This window comes from Scyliorhinus torazame, chromosome 14, assembly GCF_047496885.1.
Source record: "Scyliorhinus torazame isolate Kashiwa2021f chromosome 14, sScyTor2.1, whole genome shotgun sequence".
In the NCBI taxonomy this organism is placed as follows: Eukaryota; Metazoa; Chordata; class Chondrichthyes; order Carcharhiniformes; family Scyliorhinidae; genus Scyliorhinus; species Scyliorhinus torazame.
In genome coordinates, this window is record NC_092720.1 from 38,772,406 (window position 1) to 38,794,277 (window position 21,872).

Sequence of the window (21,872 nt, forward strand, 5' to 3'; positions counted from 1 at the left end):
AGGCCACAAGAACAACCAATGGAATTAGCCTGACAGTTGCCAATATAGCATGGGCCTCAGTGGCACCAGTAGCAGTGGAATGAGGCCCTAACATCACTGGGAAATGGCCAGTTTACTTCAATTAACCTCAAGTCACCTCTAAAAGGGAAGGCCATCTTCGACCCTTTCTGCCTTGCACTTAATGAAAGCAAAATGGTCTCACCCTGCACTTTCCTGCCCAATTATACATGTCCCTGCCTCCCTCCTGCCTCCAGGGAAAGCATTACATTTTGCCCTCTGGTCGGGGTTTTCCAGCCCTGTCCACTGCCTGGAATGTCCGATCCCACCCAACGTCAATGGAACTTTTGGCTGGGCTGCCGAATCTCCCGTGGCGGGTTCCACCACCATGAGATTGGAAAATCATGGCCAATGTGTGCATTACACCCTCAATTTCTGTGTAAATAATCACCCTTACTGTCAATCTCACCATCAGCACTATCCATCGCTTTGTGGACATTCATCCTCAGGGTGAATTCAGCAGTCACTTTTCATCATCCTTAATGCTTTAAGCATCTTTTCACCCTTATTGTTGCTGAGTGAATATTAACCTTCACTGTAACTCTGTTTAGTAATTATTCACAACTTAATGACATCAAAACCGTCACTCAAAAAACCTCAGATATTTTTGACAATTCTATTTGGAACCACAAAATAAAATTCAAGGCCATAGTCACAGATTTTTGCATAAGCTTTAGCCAATCACATTCTCTCTTTAGTACTTCAGCAGGTAGAATTTACTTTATTTTTAAATGAAAGACCTTCTTAGAATCATAAGAAAGTGTATGGCACAGGAAGAGGCCACATGGGCCATGTTGTCTGTGTCAGCTGCGTTCTTACAGAACCACGTACCTTTAGTCCTGGAAACCCTGGACGTCCCTGAAAGTGGAAGTTTAGAGAAACATCATTCAGGATTTTATTTTACAGAAAAGCACTCCAAATTTTGAAAATGGGTAAAGTGGCTTTGCATGGGAATTTAACTTTCCAACTCTTCTTTGAAAAGTCTGACATTGTTCTGTTTGACAATAGTTTTGACTTTCTGCCGTAATGTTAAAAGGGTACCAGTGAAACAGTGGCCTATTTCATTTCTTTCCTGACATTCATTTTCACTGAAGCCAATGGATTTAAAAAGCAGGAGAAATGTAAGTAAGCTACGATGTAAATCAGGCCACCAATTCGCTTCAATAGGCTTGTCATTGATATGGCATCTTCATGACTTTAGGTCATCCCCCACCATCTGGCCTGGGCTTGCGAAATCCTACCAACTGTCCTGGCTTGACACAATTCACACCTCTTTAACCTGCGGTTACCCCGTCTCTGGATCTGTAAAGATTTAATCACCTGCTAATGCTCGCATTCTAAGCATTGTCTGGCATCTTTGAATTTGTCTATATATATGTTTCTGGAACATACCTCTTCATTCACCTGAGGAAGGAGCAGTGCTCCGAAAGCTAGTGTTTGAAAGACATGTTGGACTTTAACCTGGTGTTGTAAGACTTCTTATTGTTTTAACACATAGTGCAATGAAGAACTTGTTTAACACGACCACAAAAAGCCACATTTACTGCATCACCATTCACTGATTGGGAGAAAACTATTTGGGGTAAATAGTTACACAGCTTAAAGGCGAGTGGCATTGGTACAAGATGCAGTCCCTCAGCTCACGAAGCAATATTAGCTCTCAGCCCGTTTCAGTGATTGGCAAAGCTTCCGGTTACCTTTCTACAATTGTACCACTTTTTTTCCTGTCCTGTCCTGTCTGTGGAGAAGAAGCCTGGTGCGCAATAGAAAGGGACAACAGCCAGGGAGAGTGTAAATAAAAACCTACTCGATAGCATTGTCTTCAGTCAGCTCTGAAAAATACATACGTGGTGCCCTTCAGATCCCTCTAAGCCAGGAACTCCTGGAAAGCCAGAATCACCCTGCAAAAAAAAAGGTACTTGCAATTTTTATGTATTCCTTCATAAGGCAATGTTTACATACTTTCAGAAGTCTAAAATTAACAGCAGATTATAATGGAAAATCTGAATACTTCCTGGTCTGCACTCGAATGCTAGCTATTTTGCTTTGACAAATTGATGTTTTAAAGTTGAACGTACCTTTGTGCCATTGCATCCTGGTATACCTTTAGGACCCTGAGGACCATCCTTTCCAGGGAAACCCTAAACAGTAAAGATATTTTGCAATTTATATCAAAAAGCTTACTAATGAAAATGTTATGATATCAAGAGTGAACGTATGTTTACATGAGTTGTTCAACCAGGCTAGAATACACAAGTGCAAAGGCAACAGTGCATCAGTATACATAATGATGCACAAAGTGCGTAATAGTGTAAGGATTAATTGCTGCACACTGTCTTTGTAGCTCTGGGTAAAATAAAACAGGACAGGCTAATAGGAGAGTAGCCCCCTCCCCTTCTGATGTTGCCTCCATAGCTCAGTAAGCAAAGGGAATTAGCACAGTCTGCACCTCGGTGCTCATTGACATTGTGCAAAAACTATCCATAATTCAGGACATTCACATTCAGGTGGGCCAGGCTGATGGCTAGGGTGGGAAACACAAATATGGCTGTAGCCTGAGATCTTCTAAGGTTGCGTTACAGCACATTTCACAGTAGAGGGACATTATGAGCTAATTTTGCTCTAGCACCACCCTCATTTAGCAGCTTAAGCAGAAAATAATTTCTCTCTCAATGGGAGTTTCTCCAGGTTCTTATCTGACTCTTACTGTAATATGAAGGCCAATGTGAGTCCAGCAGATTTCATGGGTCAGAAGATTATTTGCCCTGGTTTTCAGCCACTAGTAATAGTAATAGGGGACTCTATAGTCAGGGGCACAGATAGACGTTTCTGTGGACGTGAAAGAGACTCCAGGATGGTATGTTGCCTCCCTGGTGCCAGGGTCCAGGATGTCTCTGAACGGGTAGAGGGCATCCTGAAGGGGGAGGGCAAACAGGCTGAGGTCGTTGTACATATTGGTACTAACGACATAGGCAGGAAGGGGGATGAGGTCCTGCAGCAGGAGTTCAGGGAGCTAGGCAGAAAGTTAAAAGACAGGACCTCGAGGGTTGTAATCTCAGGATTACTCCCTGTGCCACGTGCCAGTGAGGCTAGAAATAGGAAGATAGAGCAGCTAAACACGTGGCTAAACAGCTGGTGTAGGAGGGAGGGTTTCCATTATCTGGACCACTGGGAGCTCTTCCGGGGCAGGTGTGACCTGTATAAGAAGGACGGGTTGCATCTAAACCGGAGAGGCATAAATATCCTGGCCGCGAGGTTTGCTAGTGTCACACGGGAGGGTTTAAACTAGTATGGCAGGGGGGTGGGCACGGGAGCAATAGGTCAGAAGGTGAGAGCATTGAGGGAGAACTAGGGAATAGGGACAGTGTGGCTCTGAGGCAGAGCAGACAGGGAGAAGTTGCTGAACACAGCGGGTCTGGTGGCCTGAAGTGCATATGTTTTAATGCAAGGAGCATTACGGGTAAGGCAGATGAACATAGAGCTTGGATTAGTACTTGGAACTATGATGTTGTTGCCATTACAGAGACCTGGTTGAGGAAAGTGCAGGATTGGCAGCAAAACGTTCCAGGATTTAGATGTTTCAGGCGGGATAGAGGGGGATGTAAAAGGGGAGGTGGAGTTGCGCTACTTGTTCGGGAGAATATCACAGCTGTACTGCGAGAGGACACCTCAGAGGGCAATGAGGCTATATGGGTAGAGATCAGGAATAAGAAGGGTGCAGTCACAATGTTGGGGGTATACTACAGGCCTCCCAACAGCCAGCGGGAGATAGAGGAGCAGATAGGTAGACAGATTTTGGAAAAGAGTAAAAACAACAGGGTTGTGGTGATGGGAGACTTCAACTTCCCCAATATTGACTGGGACTCACTTAGTGCCAGGGGCTTAGACGGGGCGGGGTTTGTAAGGAGCATCCAGGAGGGCTTCTTAAAACAATATGTAGACAGTCCAACTAGGGAAGGGGCGGTACTGGACCTGGTATTGGGGAATGAGCCCGGCCAGGTGGTAGATGTTTCAGTAGGGGAGCATTTCGGTAACAGTGACCACAATTCAGTAAGTTTTAAAGTACTGGTGGACAAGGATAAGAGTGGTCCAAGGATGAATGTGCTAAATTGGGGGAAGGCTAATTATAACAATATTAGGCGGGAACTGAAGAACATAGATTGGGGGCGGATGTTTGAGGGCAAATCAACATCTGACATGTGGGAGGCTTTCAAGTGGCAGTTGAAAGGAATACAGGACCGGCATGTTCCTGTGAGGAAGAAAGATAAATACGGCAATTTTCGGGAACCTTGGATGACGAGTGATATTGTAGGCCTCGTCAAAAAGAAAAAGGAGGCATTTGTCAGGGCTAAAAGGCTGGGAACAGACGAAGCCTGCGTGGAATATAAGGAAAGTAGGAAGGAACTTAAGCAAGGAGTCAGGAGGGCTAGAAGGGGTCACGAAAAGTCATTGGCAAATAGGGTTAAGGAAAATCCCAAGGCTTTTTACACGTACATAAAAAGCAAGAGGGTAGCCAGGGAAAGGGTTGGCCCACTGAAGGATAGGCAAGGGAATCTATGTGTGGAGCCAGAGGAAATGGGCGAGGTACTAAATGAATACTTTGCATCAGTATTCACCAAAGAGAAGGAATTGGTAGATGTTGAGTCTGGAGAAGGGGGTGTAGATAGCCTGGGTCACATTGTGATCCAAAAAGACAAGGTGTTGGGTGTCTTAAAAAATATTAAGGTAGATAAGTCCCCAGGGCCTGATGGGATCTACCCCAGAATACTGAAGGAGGCTGGAGAGGAAATTGCTGAGGCCTTGACAGAAATCTTTGGATCCTCGCTGTCTTCAGGGGATGTCCCGGAGGACTGGAGAATAGCCAATGTTGTTCCTCTGTTTAAGAAGGGTAGTAAAGATAATCCCGGGAACTACAGGCCGGTGAGCCTTACTTTAGTGGTAGGGAAATTACTGGAGAGAATTCTTCGAGACAGGATCTACTCCCATTTGGAAGCAAATGGACGTATTAGTGAGAGGCAGCACGGTTTTGTGAAGGGGAGGTCGTGTCTCACTAACTTGATAGAGTTTTTCGAGGAGGTCACTAAGATGATTGATGCAGGTAGGGCAGTAGATGTTGTCTATATGGACTTCAGTAAGGCCTTTGACAAGGTCCCGCATGATAGACTTGTACAAAAGGTGAAGTCACACGGGATCAGGGGTGAGCTGGCAAGGTGGATACAGAACTGGCTAGGCAATAGTAGGCAGAGAGTAGCAATGGAGGGATGCTTTTCTAATTGGAGGGCTGTGACCAGTGGTGTTCCACAGGGATCAGTGCTGGGACCTTTGCTCTTTGTAGTATATATAAATGATTTGGAGGAAAATGTAACTGGTCTGATTAGTAAGTTTGCAGACGACACAAAGGTTGGTGGAATTGCGGATAGAGATGAGGACTGTCGGAGGATACAGCAGGATTTAGATTGTCTGGAGACTTGGGCGGAGAGATGGCAGATGGAGTTTAATCCGGACAAATGTGAGGTAATGCATTTTGGAAGGTCTAATGCAGGTAGGGAATATACAGTGAATGGTAGAACCCTCAAGAGTATTGAAAGTCAAAGAGATCTAGGAGTACAGGTCCACAGGTCATTGAAAGGGGCAACACAGGTGAAGAAGGTAGTCAAGAAGGCATACGGCATGCTTGCCTTCATTGGCCGGGGCATTGAGTATAAGAATTGGCAAGTCATGTTGCAGCTGTATAGAACCTTAGTTAGGCCACACTTGGAGTATAGTGTTCAATTCTGGTCGCCACACTACCAGAAGGATGTGGAGGCTTTAGAGAGGGTGCAGAAGAGATTTACCAGAATGTTGCCTGGTATGGAGGGCATTAGCTATGAGGAGCGGTTGAATAAACTCGGTTTGTTCTCACTGGAACGAAGGAGGTTGAGGGGAGACCTGATAGAGGTATACAAAATTATGAGGGGCATAGACAGAGTGGATAGTCAGAGGCTTTTCCCCAGGGTAGAGGGGTTAATTACTAGGGGGCATAGGTTTAAGGTGAGAGGGGCAAGGTTTAGAGTAGATGTACGAGGCAAGTTTTTTACGCAGAGGGTAGTGGGTGCCTGGAACTCGCTACCGGAGGAGGTAGTGGAAGCAGGGACGATAGGGACATTTAAGGGGCATCTTGACAAATATATGAATAGGATGGGAATAGAGGGATACGGACCCAGGAAGTGTAGGAGATTGTAGTTTAGTCGGGCAGCATGGTCGGCATGGGCTTGGAGGGCCGAAGGGCCTGTTCCTGTGCTGTACATTTCTTTGTTCTTTGTTCTAAGGGTTGTAATTCATGATGTACACGCAGATTGAGGATGGCAATGTACAAAGTCCATGTACGCACCTTGTCTGAGTGATTGTGCCACTTGTTGGTGTGCCTCAAGTGCTGTTCTTTACTTCTGAATACTGCCTTTGTGCTCTGTACACAGCAGGGGGCCCCAGCAGCATTGTTTGCTGATCACGGGTAACAGGTGACAATGGCTGCCTCTTAAATGGAAGCAGCTGAGAAGAATTGCTGCAATGGAGACTCTTGGAAACAGAACACCAGCGCAGTGAGAGGGGTCCATGTGGTCCCGGAGGTATTAGCGATGCACGGCCCTGCCAGGGATGGGGGTTGCAGGGGGGTGGGCACTTTCTCCGAAAGAACCTCTCTGAGATTGGATTGGGGAAAGGTGGCCAGAAATGGCAACTCCTTGGGCAGGGGCAGGGAATGGAGGCGGGTGGGAGCTAGAAAGGAGTTAGCCTTTCTTGCCACCTGTTCCCACTCCATTCTCAGGGTGATTCTTTAGGTATGTTTGGACCATGGCATCTGCCCATCTGCATTGCTATCAGGAAACAATGCTGCTGGGATCTCCTGCTGTGCACAGAGCTCACAGGCAGAGGGCAGCATGGGAGGTTCACAAGCTCCTGGGACAATCAATCATTCAGTTAAGGATCTGGAGGCAAAAGGGAGCTAAAATAAAAGCGACCGCAGGCAGGCTGCCGGTTTCCAGCTTCCATCGTGTCTCCAGTCCATTTTTGCAGAGTGTGGAATGGGAGTGAGGCTGCAGAGTTACCTGCCATGATGCAGTGGTCAACCAACATGGCTCGTAAAGGATCTAGTGAGGTGAATTAAAGGAGGCTGACTGGGATTTTACAGTTGACCTCCAGGTGATGGCGAGGGCTAGTTTAGTTATCTGGAGGAGACCTCTGGGCGGGAGCCCGGGGAGGGAGGTCAGCAGTCCAGGCAGGCCTAGAGGATGGCCCTGCCTGCCTCAGCATAGGATCACTGACAGGCAGCCTTGTAGAGGTTACTGCAGGGTCCACCTTGCTGCTGCTTTTTCAGGAGTGGAGAAAACAGGTGTTGCCTGGAGCTGTTTTGTCCAAATGTGGGATTCACCAGTCGTTTAGGCTGTGTGATATCAAGATAGCGCCAAATCAATATGTTCCAATGCACAGAGAGGACACCCACACAGGTGGTGGCAAAAAGTGTAGCCTGTTCCCCCAGGCAGGTCTTCATAGTGCTGCACGAAATGGAGTTCTGTCTATGAATTTTGCCCCCAATGAATTTCTCCTCCCCTTCATCCAGCATTGTTTCCCCTGGACTCCCATTGTATTGGTCTATGATCATGCTTGGCACGCATTGCAGCGGTTTGCCATTGTTTTCCTCAGGATAGCTGAACAGGAAATTCTGCCGCTCTTTACTATATACCATCAGGCATTATTGAAAGAATGCACAGGCTGATGTTTGGCCATGTTATGAACATGAAATCGGGCCTTAGTACATCAACCTGGAGTTTCTTGCCCAGAGGTAGGGATGCTAGCCACCGGACCACAACACCTTTGAATCACAATGGCTAAATTTGACAGCTATTATTAGTGTGTATAAGTGTTATATGGCCCACATTCGTTTATGTTTAAAGCATCACAGGAGACATTGGCGGCACAGTGGTCAGCACTGCTGCCTCACAGCTCCAGGGGCCCAGGTTCGATTCCCCACTGGGTCACTGTCTGTGTGGAGTCTGCACGTTCTCCCCGTGTCTGCGTGGGTTTCCTCCGGGTCCTCCGGTTTCCTTTCCTCCCACTAGTCCCAAAAGACGTGCTGTTAGGCAATTTGGACATTCTAAATTCTCCCTCTGTGTACCCGAACAGTCACTGGAATGTGGCGACTAGGGGCTTCTCACAGTAGCTTCATTGCAGTATTAATGTAAGCCTACTTGTGACAATAAAGATTATATTATATTCCGCCCTCGGGTGATTGGCTGTGCAGAGTCTGCACATTCTCAGTGTCTGCGAGGGTTTCCTTCGTGTACTCCGGTTTTTTCCCACAGTCCAAAGATGTGCAGGTTAGGTAGATTGGCCATGCTGAATTGCCCCTTAGTGTGGGGTTGCGGGAATAGGGCGGAGGAGTGGACCTGGGTAGGGTGGGCTTTCGAAGGGTCGGTGCACACTCGATGGGCCAAATGGCCTCCTTTTGCACTGCAGGGATTCTATGATTCTATGACATATGGGGCGAGGTTATTCCCGGAAATCGGCAAAGGCCAATGTCAGGCCGGCAAAACGCCACTAAGCCACCAACAGCAATTGTGCTTTTCTTCTCCACATAGTTCCAGACATTGAAGGAAAAACACAAAGGGGGGGGTTCCATGGCATCTGATTCGCCCGCCTCGCCTGCAACCTGGACACCGAGGATCGAGCTGCCATTTTTAAAGGTTGCCCAAGTGCTGCCAAGGAGCAGTGCCTGAACATGACCCTCTCCACCCTTAGCGCTGGAATCACCTGAGCTCCGAAGGAGGTCTGCTCGCCAGGGCCTGATAATTAAACGTTAATATATTAAAATATGTTCCCGACTCTGAATGTTGGGAGACCGTGTCATGCGTTTATGTCAGTGTAAAATGCGACTTTGGCCTTCTCGCGATATTTTCCGCTCGCGCCGTTGAATCTGCCTGACGCGAGGAGGGGCGGAAACTGGCGAAGGCAGAAACTCTCATTCATTTGCGTACACCTCAAGGATTGAGGTAGACAGGAGATTAGCAGCCAATGATAACACGCCCAATCATGAGAACAGGAAATGATGAGTTGCTGACATTCACACCTTTCCTGGTGCCAATGCAAAACATGACACTGGATACCTGCTGAAGTGCATTTTTACCAATACTGTGTCCTATCCTTTGAAGTACCTGGGATGTTTTACTATGTTAAAGGCACAATATAAATGCAAGTGGTTATTGCTAAATTTGAGCCAGGACACCGGCCCATAATGCTACCCTATCACGCATCAAGCTTTACCTTGTATTTATTTTGTATTTTTGCTTGGTGTTTTATGCTCTGTGTATCCAGTGCTGAAAGACAGACTGGCATTGCATGGAATGTTCAGTTGGACAAATATACCCTGTCATTTTTATTTACTTACTGGAACAGCAGGATTCCCTGCATAGCCTGGTAAACCTGGAGGTCCCTATGAAAATGAAGAAGACGGAAGTTATAAAGTGATACGGTTACATTACAGACTGTGCAGTGTGTAGAATTGTTATGAGCACATGCAAACACAACGAGGAGCTGGTTTTTAATATAACCACTTCTGGACTGATAGGTTGAAATCACAATGTGCAATATTGATATGTGAAAGTAAGAACTTGATTATATAAAATTTCTGTATTGATTAAGGGTGATGTTAGAGTTGACGATCCATTATGGGTGAGGCTTTGGATGGCATGCTCCAACCTGAGAATTGTCTGTAACTTAGTCACACCCTTACGACTGACAGTTGTCTGGAAAAGGTCAAGTCGCAGAGGTTCCAGATGACCATAGGCTGCTTTCCCCCAGGGGGAGAGCTGACTGGTGGTGGTTTAACCTGAGGATCACCTCACCTCAGGCAAGGGGCAAGGTTGAGAAGGCGGGTTGAACCCACGCTGCTGGCCTTGCTCTGCATCACAAACCAGGTGTGTAGCCAACTGAGCTAAACTGATCCCTGTTGTTGTCGAAAGAGGCCATTTGGCCTATTGTGTCATTACAGGCTCTTTGCAATAGCAACACAGCTAGTCCCATTCCCTCACTCTGCCTGGTAACCCTGCAAATACCTTTGTTTCATGTTCTTATCCAAGTCCCTTGTGAAAACCAAAATTGTGTCCGTCTGTACCGCACCCTCAGGCACTGCATTCCAGATTCTAACTGCTCAGTGTCGACAACAGTTTTTTCTCAGTTTGATCCTTTTGCTAATCATTTTAAATCAGTGCCTCTAATTCTCAACCTTCAGTCAATGAAAAAAGTTCTTCTTTATCTGTTCTGCCTGGAGCCCTCATGATTTTGAACAACTGTCTTTGAAGGTAAATGTTTGATTGACAGCTCTGATTGAGCTCGACGGATAAATTGCAAAACCTCTTTACAACTTTAAAAGACTTGCTAGTATTAGTGCAGGAAAATTAGTGCCATTTTGTATATTCTGGCTTGGTTAAATACACAATTATTTAAATATATTGTCTGCTCTTCCTTCTACATTTTTAATCTGTCTACTTACTAAATTGCCATCTAGCAGTTTAATTCCAAGGTATCATCTGAATTAGTGCTTATTTTCACCTTCACAGCGAGTCATGTGATATATCTAGCAAGCTAAAATATAATAGGTGCGATTTGCCGGAAAGATTTCTCAGTGTAGTAGTGGGTGGGAACTGCCGTCAGTTTTCTGGCACTCTGCCCGGTGAGGCCAGCAACGCTATTCACCATTACTTGGTCCACTTAACAAGGCCCCGTCGGCTTCTCGCCGCAAATGAAGTCTTGCCAGCCAATTTGCTGGGACCGCGCTCGCCAGCCCCCTGCTAACACGGTCAAGCAGCACTTAAACAGCACTTGCTCAGCCAACCCCTCTCAGCTCGCAGCCATGGTGCCGAGAAGACCGGCCCCAAGTTTTGGGGATGCAGACCTGGGGAGGCTCCTTGATGCGGTGGAGGCAAGGAGGAATGTCCTGTTCCCCCGAGGGTCGCGGAGGGTGAGTCACAGGGTAGCCAATGCCACCTGGGACGAGGTGGAGGCGGCCATGAGCTCGGGGAATGTGACCAGGAGGATTGGCCTCCAGTGTCATAAGAAGGTCTACGACCTACACCGGGCAGCATGGGTGGGTTGACACCAATGCCCCCATTCCCTTCCGAGACCTTTCTGCCCCCTCCAACCCTCCATGCTGTCCCCAACCCTCCCTTCACCCTCCCTTCCTTCAACTCCCCCCAACCCTTTGTTCACAACCTCCCCCAACCGCTGTGGCTAATGATGCGCTCTGTGTCTCCGCAAGAGAAGCTCTCTCACAAACGCTGGGAGACGACCCAGGCTGATGGAGGCATGCCGGACAAATGAATTCTCACTGTTGTGTTATGTACTCTGGGATAACACAGGCTGCAACTGGATGCAGCTTTAACCAAAAGATACTCCAGACCTTGAAATTAGCTCAATCTGATTTATTGAACCAGTAGCAGAGTTAGCACAGTGCTCTATGAGTTCGACTCTCTGCTAACCTAAGTGTGGTTACTCTGTCTGACTGAACCAGACTAGCTCTTAGCCACGTGCTGGAGGTGTGATACTGTATATACACCCTGACTCACTCTGTAGATGTTCATCAGTGGAAAGAGGTGGAGTGTGAGTGCCTTGTGCCTTTTATAGTGAGATACCACCCCTGAGTGTCCTGCCTGCTCATTGGTCATGTCCTGTTCTCTGTGTTCATTAACTGCTGTCTGTACCTGTCTGTATCATGACACTCACCACCTTCAAGGAACAGGCCCTAGAGGTGACGGGGTGGCAAGGATAGAACGGTCACCAATGTGGACGTTGGCGTATGCCGCAGAGGTGAGGATCCATTAGGCCCCATCCTGAGGATCTGTCACACTTGAGTTGTTATTGCCATCACAAACCAGACTGACCCATCCCTCCCACTGACCACATGTACATTCTCCCACAGGTCTTCCAGTCGATGGCGCCAGCCCATCTGGGTAACCCCCTGTGGTATTATAGGTATTACGATACCTGACAGGTTAAAGCACCATTGGTGGAAACTGTCTGCTTTCTATTGGTAGAATGTATGATAGTTCCGCCCTGATAGGCGGGGTATAAGAACCCGTGCTGCCCCAGCAGCCTTCATTCTGTACCTGAACTGCTGGGGGAAACATCTAGCTTATTAAAGCCTTCAGTTGGACTACAACCTCGCTTTAGTGGTCATTGATCGTGCAGCAATTTAATAGGCTAGTTTTTTAAGAAGACAGGATGGAGCTCCGAATCAAGCCGGAGTGTCTGCAACTTAGCCCCCACGTGGCGAACTCAGCGGCAATTTTTAAGCACTAGCTGGCGTGCTTTAAAGAGTATCGCGAGACCGCCGAAAAAGCACCCACGGGAGAGAAGAAACTGCACGTCCTGCACTCAAGGGTGAGCCCGGAGATTTACACCCTTATCGAGGAAGCGGAAGACTTCGATGCAGCAATAGAGCTGCTAAAAGAACACTATATTCGCCCGGTAAAACAGGTCTACGCCCGACACCTGCTTGTAACAAGGCGACAAACCCCTGGGGAATCGCTGGAGGAATTCTACCGTGCACTCCTGGTGTTGGGCAGAAACTGCGGCTGCCCGCAAGTTTCGGCAAGCGAACACACGGAACTCTTAGTCCGGGACACTTTTGTGGCAGGTATGCTATCGTCACAAATCCGCCAGCGCCTGTTAGAAAAGGCCACCCTGGGTCTCAGGGAGGCACCGGCCCTTGCAGACTTCCTGGACGTGGCCTCCAGGAACGCCCGCATTCCCGACCGCGTGGCAGCCCCCTGGGCAGTATGGAACCCCTCCGCGGCCGACCTCGAGACTTTCCCCATTCCCCCACAGGCCTGCAATGCAAGGCAGCCTGGCAACCCCGAGGGGCCCCGCTGCTACTTTTGCGGGCTGGCAAAACACCCCCGCCAGCGCTGCCCGGCCCGCGCATCCACCTGCAAGGGATACGGCAAAAAGGGCCATTTCGTGGGGGTTTGCCAGGCCCGGGCGGTTGCCGCAGTCTCCGGCGGCAAATGCGGACCGCAACCACTAACTTCTCCACGGGCCCCGTGCGGCCTGCGGTCGCCGCCATCTTCACATTCCAGGGCCACGTGCGGACCCTGGGCGCCGCCATCTTGTTCCACAGACGCCAGGTTGGAGGGATGGGCGCCGCCATTTTGTCCACCCCCAGCCATGTGCGACCAATGGGAGACGCCATCTTGGATGAACCCCAAGGACCCCAGCTCGGCTGACCACGCACTGCCCGAAGAGAACTCTCAACTGCTGCGACTAGCCTCGGTGACTCTGGATCAGTCTCGGCCTTGAACACTCTCAACTGCTACGACGACCGTATTCATCAACAGGCACAAGACGTCCTGCCTAATCGACCGTGGGAGCACGGAGAGCTTCATACACCCTGACACGGTAAGGCGCTGTTCTCTCCTCATCCACCCCATCAATCAAAAAATCTCCCTGGCTTCCGGTTCACACTCAGTGGAGATAAAGGGGTTTTGTGTAGCAAACCTCACAGTCCAGGGAAGGGAGTTCAAAAATTTCTGTCTCTACGTCCTTCCCCACCTCTGCGCGGCTACACTCCTGGGTTTAGACTTCCAGTGTAACCTTCAAAGTCTGACCTTCCAATTCGGCCGCCCTATACCCCCCCCCTTACTGTCTGCGGCCTCGCGACCCTTAAGGTCGACCCGCCTTCCCTGTTTGCGAAACTCACGCCGGATTGCAAACCTGGCGCCACCAGGAGCAGACGCAACAGTGCCCAGGACCAGATCTTTATTAGGTCAGAGGTCCAAAGGCTACTGAGGGAAGGAGTCATTGAAGCCAGTAATAGCCCCTGGAGAGGTCAAGTAGTGGTAGTAAAGACCGGGGAGAAGCATAGGATGGTCACCGACTACAGTCAGACCATCAGCAGGTTTACGCAGCTGGACGCGTACCCTCTCCCCCGCATATCCGACCTTGTAAACAGGATCGCGCATTATAAGGTCTTCTCCACGGTGGACCTCAAGTCCGCCTACCACCAGCTCCCCATCCGCACTAGTGACCGCAAATACACTGCCTTCGAGGCAGATGGGCGGCTCTATCACTTCTTAAGGGTTCCCTTCGGTGTCACTAACGTAGTCTCGGTCTTCCAGCGCGAGATGGACTGAATGGTTGACTGGTACGGTTTACGGGCAACATTCCCGTATCTCGATAATGTCACCATCTGCGGCCACGACCAGCAGGACCACGACACCAACCTCCGAAAATTTCTCCAGACCACTAAAATCCTTAACCTTACATACAACAAGGATAAATGCGTGTTTAGCACCGACCGTCTCGCCATCCTCGGCTACGTAGTGCGAAATAGAGTTATAGGCCCCGACCCTGAACACATGCGCCCCCTTATGGAGTTCTCCCTCCCTCACTGCGCCAAGGCCCTGAAACGTTGCCTAGGGTTTTTTAGCTACTACGCCCAGTGGGTCCCCAACCATGCGGACAAGGCCCGTCCCCTGATCCAATCCACAGCTTTTCCCCTATCGATAGAGGCCCGCCAGGCCTTCAGCCTCATCAAAGCAGACATTGCAAAGGCCACGATGCACGCCATCGACGAGTCCCTCCCCTTCCAAGTCGAGAGCGATGCGTCCGACGTAGCTCTGGCGGCCACCCTCAACCAAGCGGGCAGACCCGTGGCCTTCTTCTCTCGTACTCTCCATGCTTCCGAAATCCACCACTCCTCAGTCGAAAATGAGGCCCAGGCCATAGTAGAAGCTGTGTGACATTGGAGGCATTACCTGGCCGGCAGGAGATTCACTCTCCTCACTGACCAACGGTCGGTTGCTTTCATGTTTGATAATGTACAGCGGGGCAAGATAAAAAACGACAAGATCTTGCGGTGGAGGATCGAACTCTCCACCTACAACTGCGAGATCTTGTTTCGTCCCCGGGAAGCTAAATGAGCCTCCTGACGCCCTGTCCCGCGGCACATGTGCCACCGCACAAGTGGACCGCCTCCGAGCCCTCCACGAGGACCTCTGCCACCCGGGGGTCACTCGCTTTTTCCATTTTGTCAAGACCCGCAACCTACCCTACTTCATCGAGGAGGTCAGGACAGCTACCAGGGACTGCCAAATCTGCGCGGAGTGCAAACCGCACTTCTATCGACCAGAGAAAGCACGCCTGATAAAGGCTTCCCGTCCCTTTGAACGCCTCAGCATGGACGTCAAAGGCCCCCTCCCCTCCACCGACCGCAACACGTACTTCCTGAACGTGATTGACGAGTACTCCCAGTTTCCATTCGCCATCCCCTGCCCCGACATGACCGCAACCACCGTCATCAAGGCCCTCCATAGCATCTTTGCACTGTTCGGGTTCCCCGCTTACCTACACAGTGGTAGGGGGTCCTCCTTTATGAGCGGCGAACTGCGTCAATTCCTGCTCGGCAAGGGCATCGCCTCAAGCAGGACGACCAGTTACAACCCCTGGGGAAACGGACAGGTAGAGAGGGAGAACGGAACGGTCTGGAAGACCGTCCTACTGGTCCTACGGTCCAGGAACCTCCCAGTCTCCCGCTGGCAGGAAGTCCTCCCGGATGCCCTCCACTCCATCCGGTCACTGCTTTGTACGACCACCAATCAGACACCTCACGAACGTCTCCTTGTCTTCACTAGGAAGTCCTCCTCGGGGTCCTCGCTCCCGACCTGGCTGGCAGCACCCGGACGCATCCTGCTCCGAAAACACGTGCGGGCGCACAAGTCGGACCCGTTGATCGAGAGGGTCCATCTGCTCCATGCTAACCCCCAGTACGCCTACGTGGCGTACCCCGACGGCCGACAAGATACGGTCTCCCTACGGGACCTGCCGCCCGCCGGAACCCCACGCACATTCCAGCCGCCAGTCCCACCCTCCCCTCCACCGCAGCACCTTACCGGAGGATCGGTCCTTCCGCCGGCCCCGTCTAGGCCCCCCCACCCACCGACGCCCCCCCGCAGGCGCTCCCTCCCCAGGTCAACCGTTTTCCCCACCAGCGCCGTCTAGGGGTGCCGAAGCTGTCATGGAGATCAAAGCCACGCTCCCGGAGTCACAAACGCCCGAGCCTCCACCGGAGTCACCACCGAAGCTCCGACGATCGCAGAGGACGACCAGGGCCCCCAATCAAATGATTGCTTCATTTTAATTGTAATCTGTAAATATAAACCATCAAATGTACATAGCTATCAGAATTGTAAATAGTTACTAAACACTGTACGGAGGTATTACGGTACAGAGGGAGATGTCAGCGACACTCCAGCAGGTCTATTGCCACTTGGAGACGTCCCAGAGGCTAGGGGCACAGGAGATGTCGGTGGCAATGCGTGGCACTGAGGTCAATACTATTAGGGTGGCGACCGCAGTGGAGAGTCTGGTACACGAGGTCGGCAGCATGAGTGATGGTGTCCAAGGCATGGGCACTAGGTGATGGGCATGGCTGAGGGCCTCGGCAGAAAGTCCGACTCACTAGGGGATGTTACCCAGTACCAGGCTGACCTTGATGAGGTGTTGAAGGGCATGTCCTGCTCTCAGATGGGAATGGCCAAGGCCCTGTGGAGCTTGTCCCAGTCGCAGGTGGGCAGTGGATACGTTAGGGTGCAGCCTGGGCACTGCAGAGCATGTCCCAATCACTGAGGAGCATCGCTGAGGAAGTCAACACCATGGTGCAGACATCGGGGAGCTGCCAGGATTGGCAGAGCCAAATACCGAGGGGCAGCCAGGACTTGAACCAGATGCTCCCCCATCCTGAGGTGAATTCCAGGAGGAAGGGGCACTGGGTGCCAATCCAAATCCTTCCCATGGAGTGGAGATGTGGCCACCAGCTCTCCCGAGTTCCACCCCTCTGATGAGGCTGCATCTCGAGGTCAGCACATGGGACAGGGCCGCGTGGCTATGCATGTGTCATCGACAAATGCACCTGGGCCTTCCAGCCCCAGAGCCCCTAGAGGATGTCCGCCAAGGGCATCGATGGCCATGGGTAAGCAGCTGGCTGCCTCCAACTCAGATGTGCACCCTAGGGACACACCTAGACGTAGTGATGCAACTAGGAAGGTAAAGCACATTGAGGATCACTGAGGGCACCAGGGGAGGGGAGGAGAGGCGGGGGGGGGGGGGGGGGGGGGGGCACCATCGGGCGAGTGGGGAATTGTTGGATAACTGGACACTTGTGACACATTAAAAACCCTTGACCACATGCAGTATGATGCCTCTGTCACTTTCTTCTGCAATGCAGCCGGACCTCTGAACCCTTGGCCCATCTCTCCAGGCTGCTCACCCACAAGAATCCACTTGGGATGTGTAAAGTGCTCACTTAACCATGATTGCCAATTCCCTATTAGCAATAGCCTTCATCCGCACGGCCAAGGCCTCGGCAGTCCGTTAGAGTTATGGGTGGTTGGTGGAGCATACAGGCAGGGGCTAAGGCTGCCCCCAGAATGGGTACACAGGATCCAGGGGCTGGCATGCTGGTGCCACGCGTGTTTGCCCGTCGCAGTGCCTCCCCTCTCTCTCCCCCCCCCCCCTTCACAAGGTGGCCCATCCCTGCGGAGCGTGCCCCCCCCCAGCCAAGGGTTTCCGATCCCCCAACTGAACACTGGGGCGGTAAGCCCAGCGCCCCCCGGGCTCTTTGCCTGTGAGAAAAGATGGCTACTCACTTCCTCGGCTCCTCGCAGAAGCCCATCCGCCAGGTTCACGCTTTTGAAAAGGAGTACTAATCAGCACCAGTGTGAGCACTTGCTGGGGAGGCCGATGAATGATAGGAGGCCGTTGGATGACGGGTGGCTTCGTTAATTGAATGGAAAAGGGTTTAAGTGGTGATAATTGGTTACTCGCCACGATTTCGCCTACAGGAGCGGGCCAGTTGCATCGTAAACTGGTGTCTGGCGTGGTTCTCATTTTTGGCCTCTCCCGCTATTCACCGGCATCACTTCGCTTGAGCGAGAGCGTAACGAGGCCGGAGAATCACGCTTAATGATATTCAATCCATGAACATGCAATATTTATCTGGATAATGAGCAAATAAAGGTGAAACTAGGATGTAGGGTGGGAAAGACTTGCTTATGCCTGTGACATTGAGGGAAATATCCAGGTGTAAACATGTCAGAACCCCTTTGCAAGGCCAGTTCGGAAGCAGATGTTACTTCTGTTTGCTGTGCCGTCTGCTCAGTACGGAAACACTTACCCTCAAACCTTTCATTCCGGGCGGTCCAGGAAATCCACGATTTCCCTGTTAACATCAAAAGAGAGGGGGGGAGGAAAGTTGTAATGCATTCAAATGAAAATGTTGAGTATTACAATCGTCATTAAACTAGTGTTCCAGACAAACTTATCTTTATAACTCTGTAACGCTGTGTAAAAAAAGTGATCAGCAATGGACACCAATTGGAATCTTCCAAAACATTTAGGGCGTTCTTCCCCACACCCATCCACAAATAGGGTATGTGGTCAGTCAGTTCAATTGCAAATGCCGTTGGTATTGACAAAGGGATAAATTTAATTGGCAGCTCTGATTCAGTTACGTTTTTCAATTTTCTTTGAGATTTTTGACCATTTTTCCACACAAAGGCTTGGCGGAGAGAAAGGTACGTTTAACAGTTGGCTGGGATTTTCCAGCAGTGGGATCTTCCAGTCCAGCCGAAGGTGACCTCTGTGGCGGGTTCTCCGGTGGCTTGGCCGGCAAGCCACGCAAATGGCTATTTTTTAAAAATTTGCTAATAGGATGTGGGCATCGCTGGCTGGGCCAGCATTTATTGCCCATCCCTGAGGGCATTTAAGAGTCAACCGCATCGCTGTGTGGGTCTGGAGTCACGTGTAGGCCAGACCAGGTGAGGACGGCAGATTTCCTTCCCCTCAAGGATATTAGTGAACCAGATGGGTCTGACTTTGGCGGGACTGGAATCTCTCTCTGGTAGCCAATGGCGAGCCGACTCTGCCGCTGGAAAATCGGCTGCGGACTGGGGTGGGGGGTAGAAACCCGGCCCTACACAATTTTTTGAAAAAGATGCTTAAATTTGCACTGGCTATGATATTACTTGCCCAGTGACAGTAGATGGTAAGTAATTAATTACCTGATTTCAAGAGTTAAAACATCTCACATCCAATGTGCTATTTATGCAAAGATAAATTGTATTGGTTGAATTACATGACGATTGTCTTATATTTTCACATGTCTTTGATGGGCATGGAGGGGAGCCGGGGGGGTTGGTGGCATGTAAAATATTTTGGATGGCAAGTCCACCACATTTTTGCCCACGTCCCAAACTGATCCTCATTAAATGCTAGGTGGGTGGGTGACAAAATTGGCAGCCCATCTGCCATATTTAAATAAATAATTAAAGGCCAATTATTCTTGTTAGCAAACCTACTGACCAGGATTATAGATTGCGCACACCATAATATGGCTGTTGTGGGCAGGAGGGCCAGAGTGGGCAGTCTGTCTTTTGTGGCCTGTGTGCATCTGGGGCACACTCCAAGGTATGTCAACTCAGCTTACCTACCCTCCAAAAGCAGGCCGCCAAACCCCTCCAACACCTCCCTTGGTTCTCTGGTCCCTCCCCACCATAAAAGCCCAAGACTTGCCGTTCTGCAAACAACCAGCGCTCTCCTTCATGCGTCTTCTTGCAGTCCCCACAGTGTCCACTACTGAGGTCTGCTGGAACTGTTGGTGCTGCCAGCCAATTAGATTGGCCAGCATCTCGTGAGGGTGGGATTTCCTCCAGTAGAGGGGCGGAAGTCCCACCCTCAGCTAGTTTAACCCATCCCCAGTATGATTTGGTTGCTGGCTGCCTTTGCTTCCAGGGGGACAAGTAGTCTGCTCCCTGTTCTGTCTCCCGGCTGGTAAAATGCAGCCCTCAACTAGTTTGTCCAGCTCCAATGTGTTAGGACTGCGGAGTGAGCTTCTTTCTGGTGTGTCAGCTGCTGGCCGACTTTCGTTCCCGAGGAGGTGGTGGTGGTGGTAACAAGCAATCCGCTCCCCTCACTGCACCCTGTAAAATGTACCCCTAGTTTCCAACTACTTCTACAAGCAATGTACATTTCTTTTTGATTATTTAATCAGCATTGATGGTTAATTCGCATGAGGAAGGAAGCAGATATTACTGCAGTGTGATTGTTGCTGCTTGCCATTACAATTCTCCGTCATGGCAAACTTGGTTTCTCCTTTCCTTATTTTTAGCTGTGGTCCCTTTGGAGCTGACGTACCTTGTGACCTTCTGGGCCATGAGGACCCTCTAGACCTGGCGACCCTGGAACTCCAAATGGACCTGGTAAACCAGGGAATCCTCTTTCACCCTGCAATGACATGGAGGAAGATCTTGAAGTCAGTTTTGTAGAAGTACTTGAAAAGTTAAATAGAGCTAAGACTAACAACCCCTCTCGCCTCGTGGTATATATCTTAATATGCCGTGGAAGATAAAAAGGAAAATCTCTGCGGCACTGGACATGGGAAATTGCTGGACAGAAGTCAGGTGCGACAGGTTTGAAACCAATAAACACAACCACATTTAAAAGAGTGTCAATTGCAGGCCCTTTAGCTTAATATTAAGTATCTTTGATGCACTAAATATGACACTGGGATGTGCAATGCACTCAAAACAACAATCATGCCACTAGGGGCAAACCCAATATAATGGCGTGGGTATTTATTGGGCAATGGCTTGTAAATTGACCTAGCAGATTGAAATGGGCCAAACTGATATTTGGCCTCAGGCCTCGAGGATAGAATCAGGAGGAAAGAGGGCAGTAATCGATGGAGTGCGGGACAGTGATTGGGATTTATGCATTTACACCATCAATTAATACTAATCCATATCAGTGTACACAAACTTCAAAAACACAAGCTAGCACTGCCATTCATACAGGACAGTATGATATCAAAGCAGTGAGTGGGTTTTTACAAATTGCTTGTTTCTAACTTGACCAATATTTCTGAGGCATGACACAAAAATAACATTCGTAACATTCTCACCTGATCTAATAATCCAGCTGAATAAAGTTTTCCTTTAACAGTGAAGAAAACATACTGAGAGAAAACCTAATTCTCAACTCAACTGAAAACAAATTTGCAAATTAATTTTGTGCACCTTACTGTTAGAAATTTGGAAAATGAACAAGGTTAATAGTGAACTTGAGATGAAAACAAAATGGTGAACATGTAACAAGTCTGACAGGCGTCTAGAGGAATAATGGGATGCAATCTTCCCAGTAACAAGATTAGCAGGCATCTAGAGACATTGAGGTGCAAATGGCCATATCAGAAGCATTGTTTACCAGAGATCAGTGGAGCTATACAAATGATAACTTCTAAAGGCAAGGAATTTGAGACAGCTGAATTCACAGGGTGGGATATCGAAGAAACTGAACACTATAACTGCGAGCACCCTCATTAGGGAAGGAGGCAAGTTCTCCATCCAACAGTCAGACAGGCCAGTTCACTCTGTGATCCAAGTCACGGAGGTCTGTCCCATCTAACATTTAGAGCCACAGCAGATTGCAGATATTCTTCCCTAAAAGATGCAGTTTCATGCTTCGCTGAAACCAAGAAGAAATATTTTCCAGAATTTATCACCTAAGTGGTATTGTGAGGCCCCTTTAAATGGATGGATTTGACCTATAGAGTTACTAATATTGGATGTTGCTTGGGGAAAGGGGTGTCTTAGTGAGTAGTGAGTTCTGGGAACGTGGGTATATTTTGGAAACAAGAGGTAACTTTAAATAACGCGTTGTGTTTAGTTATTCATATACTTATGTGTCATGGTGTGTATTAGCCTTTTGTTGTGTGTTTTTTTTCTCCTTTAATA

At 49.4% G+C, this 21,872-nt stretch overlaps 1 protein-coding gene across 1 annotated transcript in view; it reads right to left on the reverse strand.

Moving 5' to 3' along the window:
• Window positions 1-21,872, reverse strand: part of LOC140389655 (uncharacterized) — a 152,087-nt gene that overhangs the window by 26,063 nt on the left and 104,152 nt on the right. The window contains exons 3-8 of the mRNA XM_072473984.1: window positions 20,275-20,364; window positions 18,257-18,301; window positions 9,476-9,520; window positions 2,136-2,198; window positions 1,905-1,958; window positions 889-915 (exon numbers count right to left, since the gene is read on the reverse strand). Coding sequence (XP_072330085.1) covers window positions 889-915; window positions 1,905-1,958; window positions 2,136-2,198; window positions 9,476-9,520; window positions 18,257-18,301; window positions 20,275-20,364 — 324 coding nt within the window. The remainder of the gene's footprint in view (window positions 1-888; window positions 916-1,904; window positions 1,959-2,135; window positions 2,199-9,475; window positions 9,521-18,256; window positions 18,302-20,274; window positions 20,365-21,872) is intronic.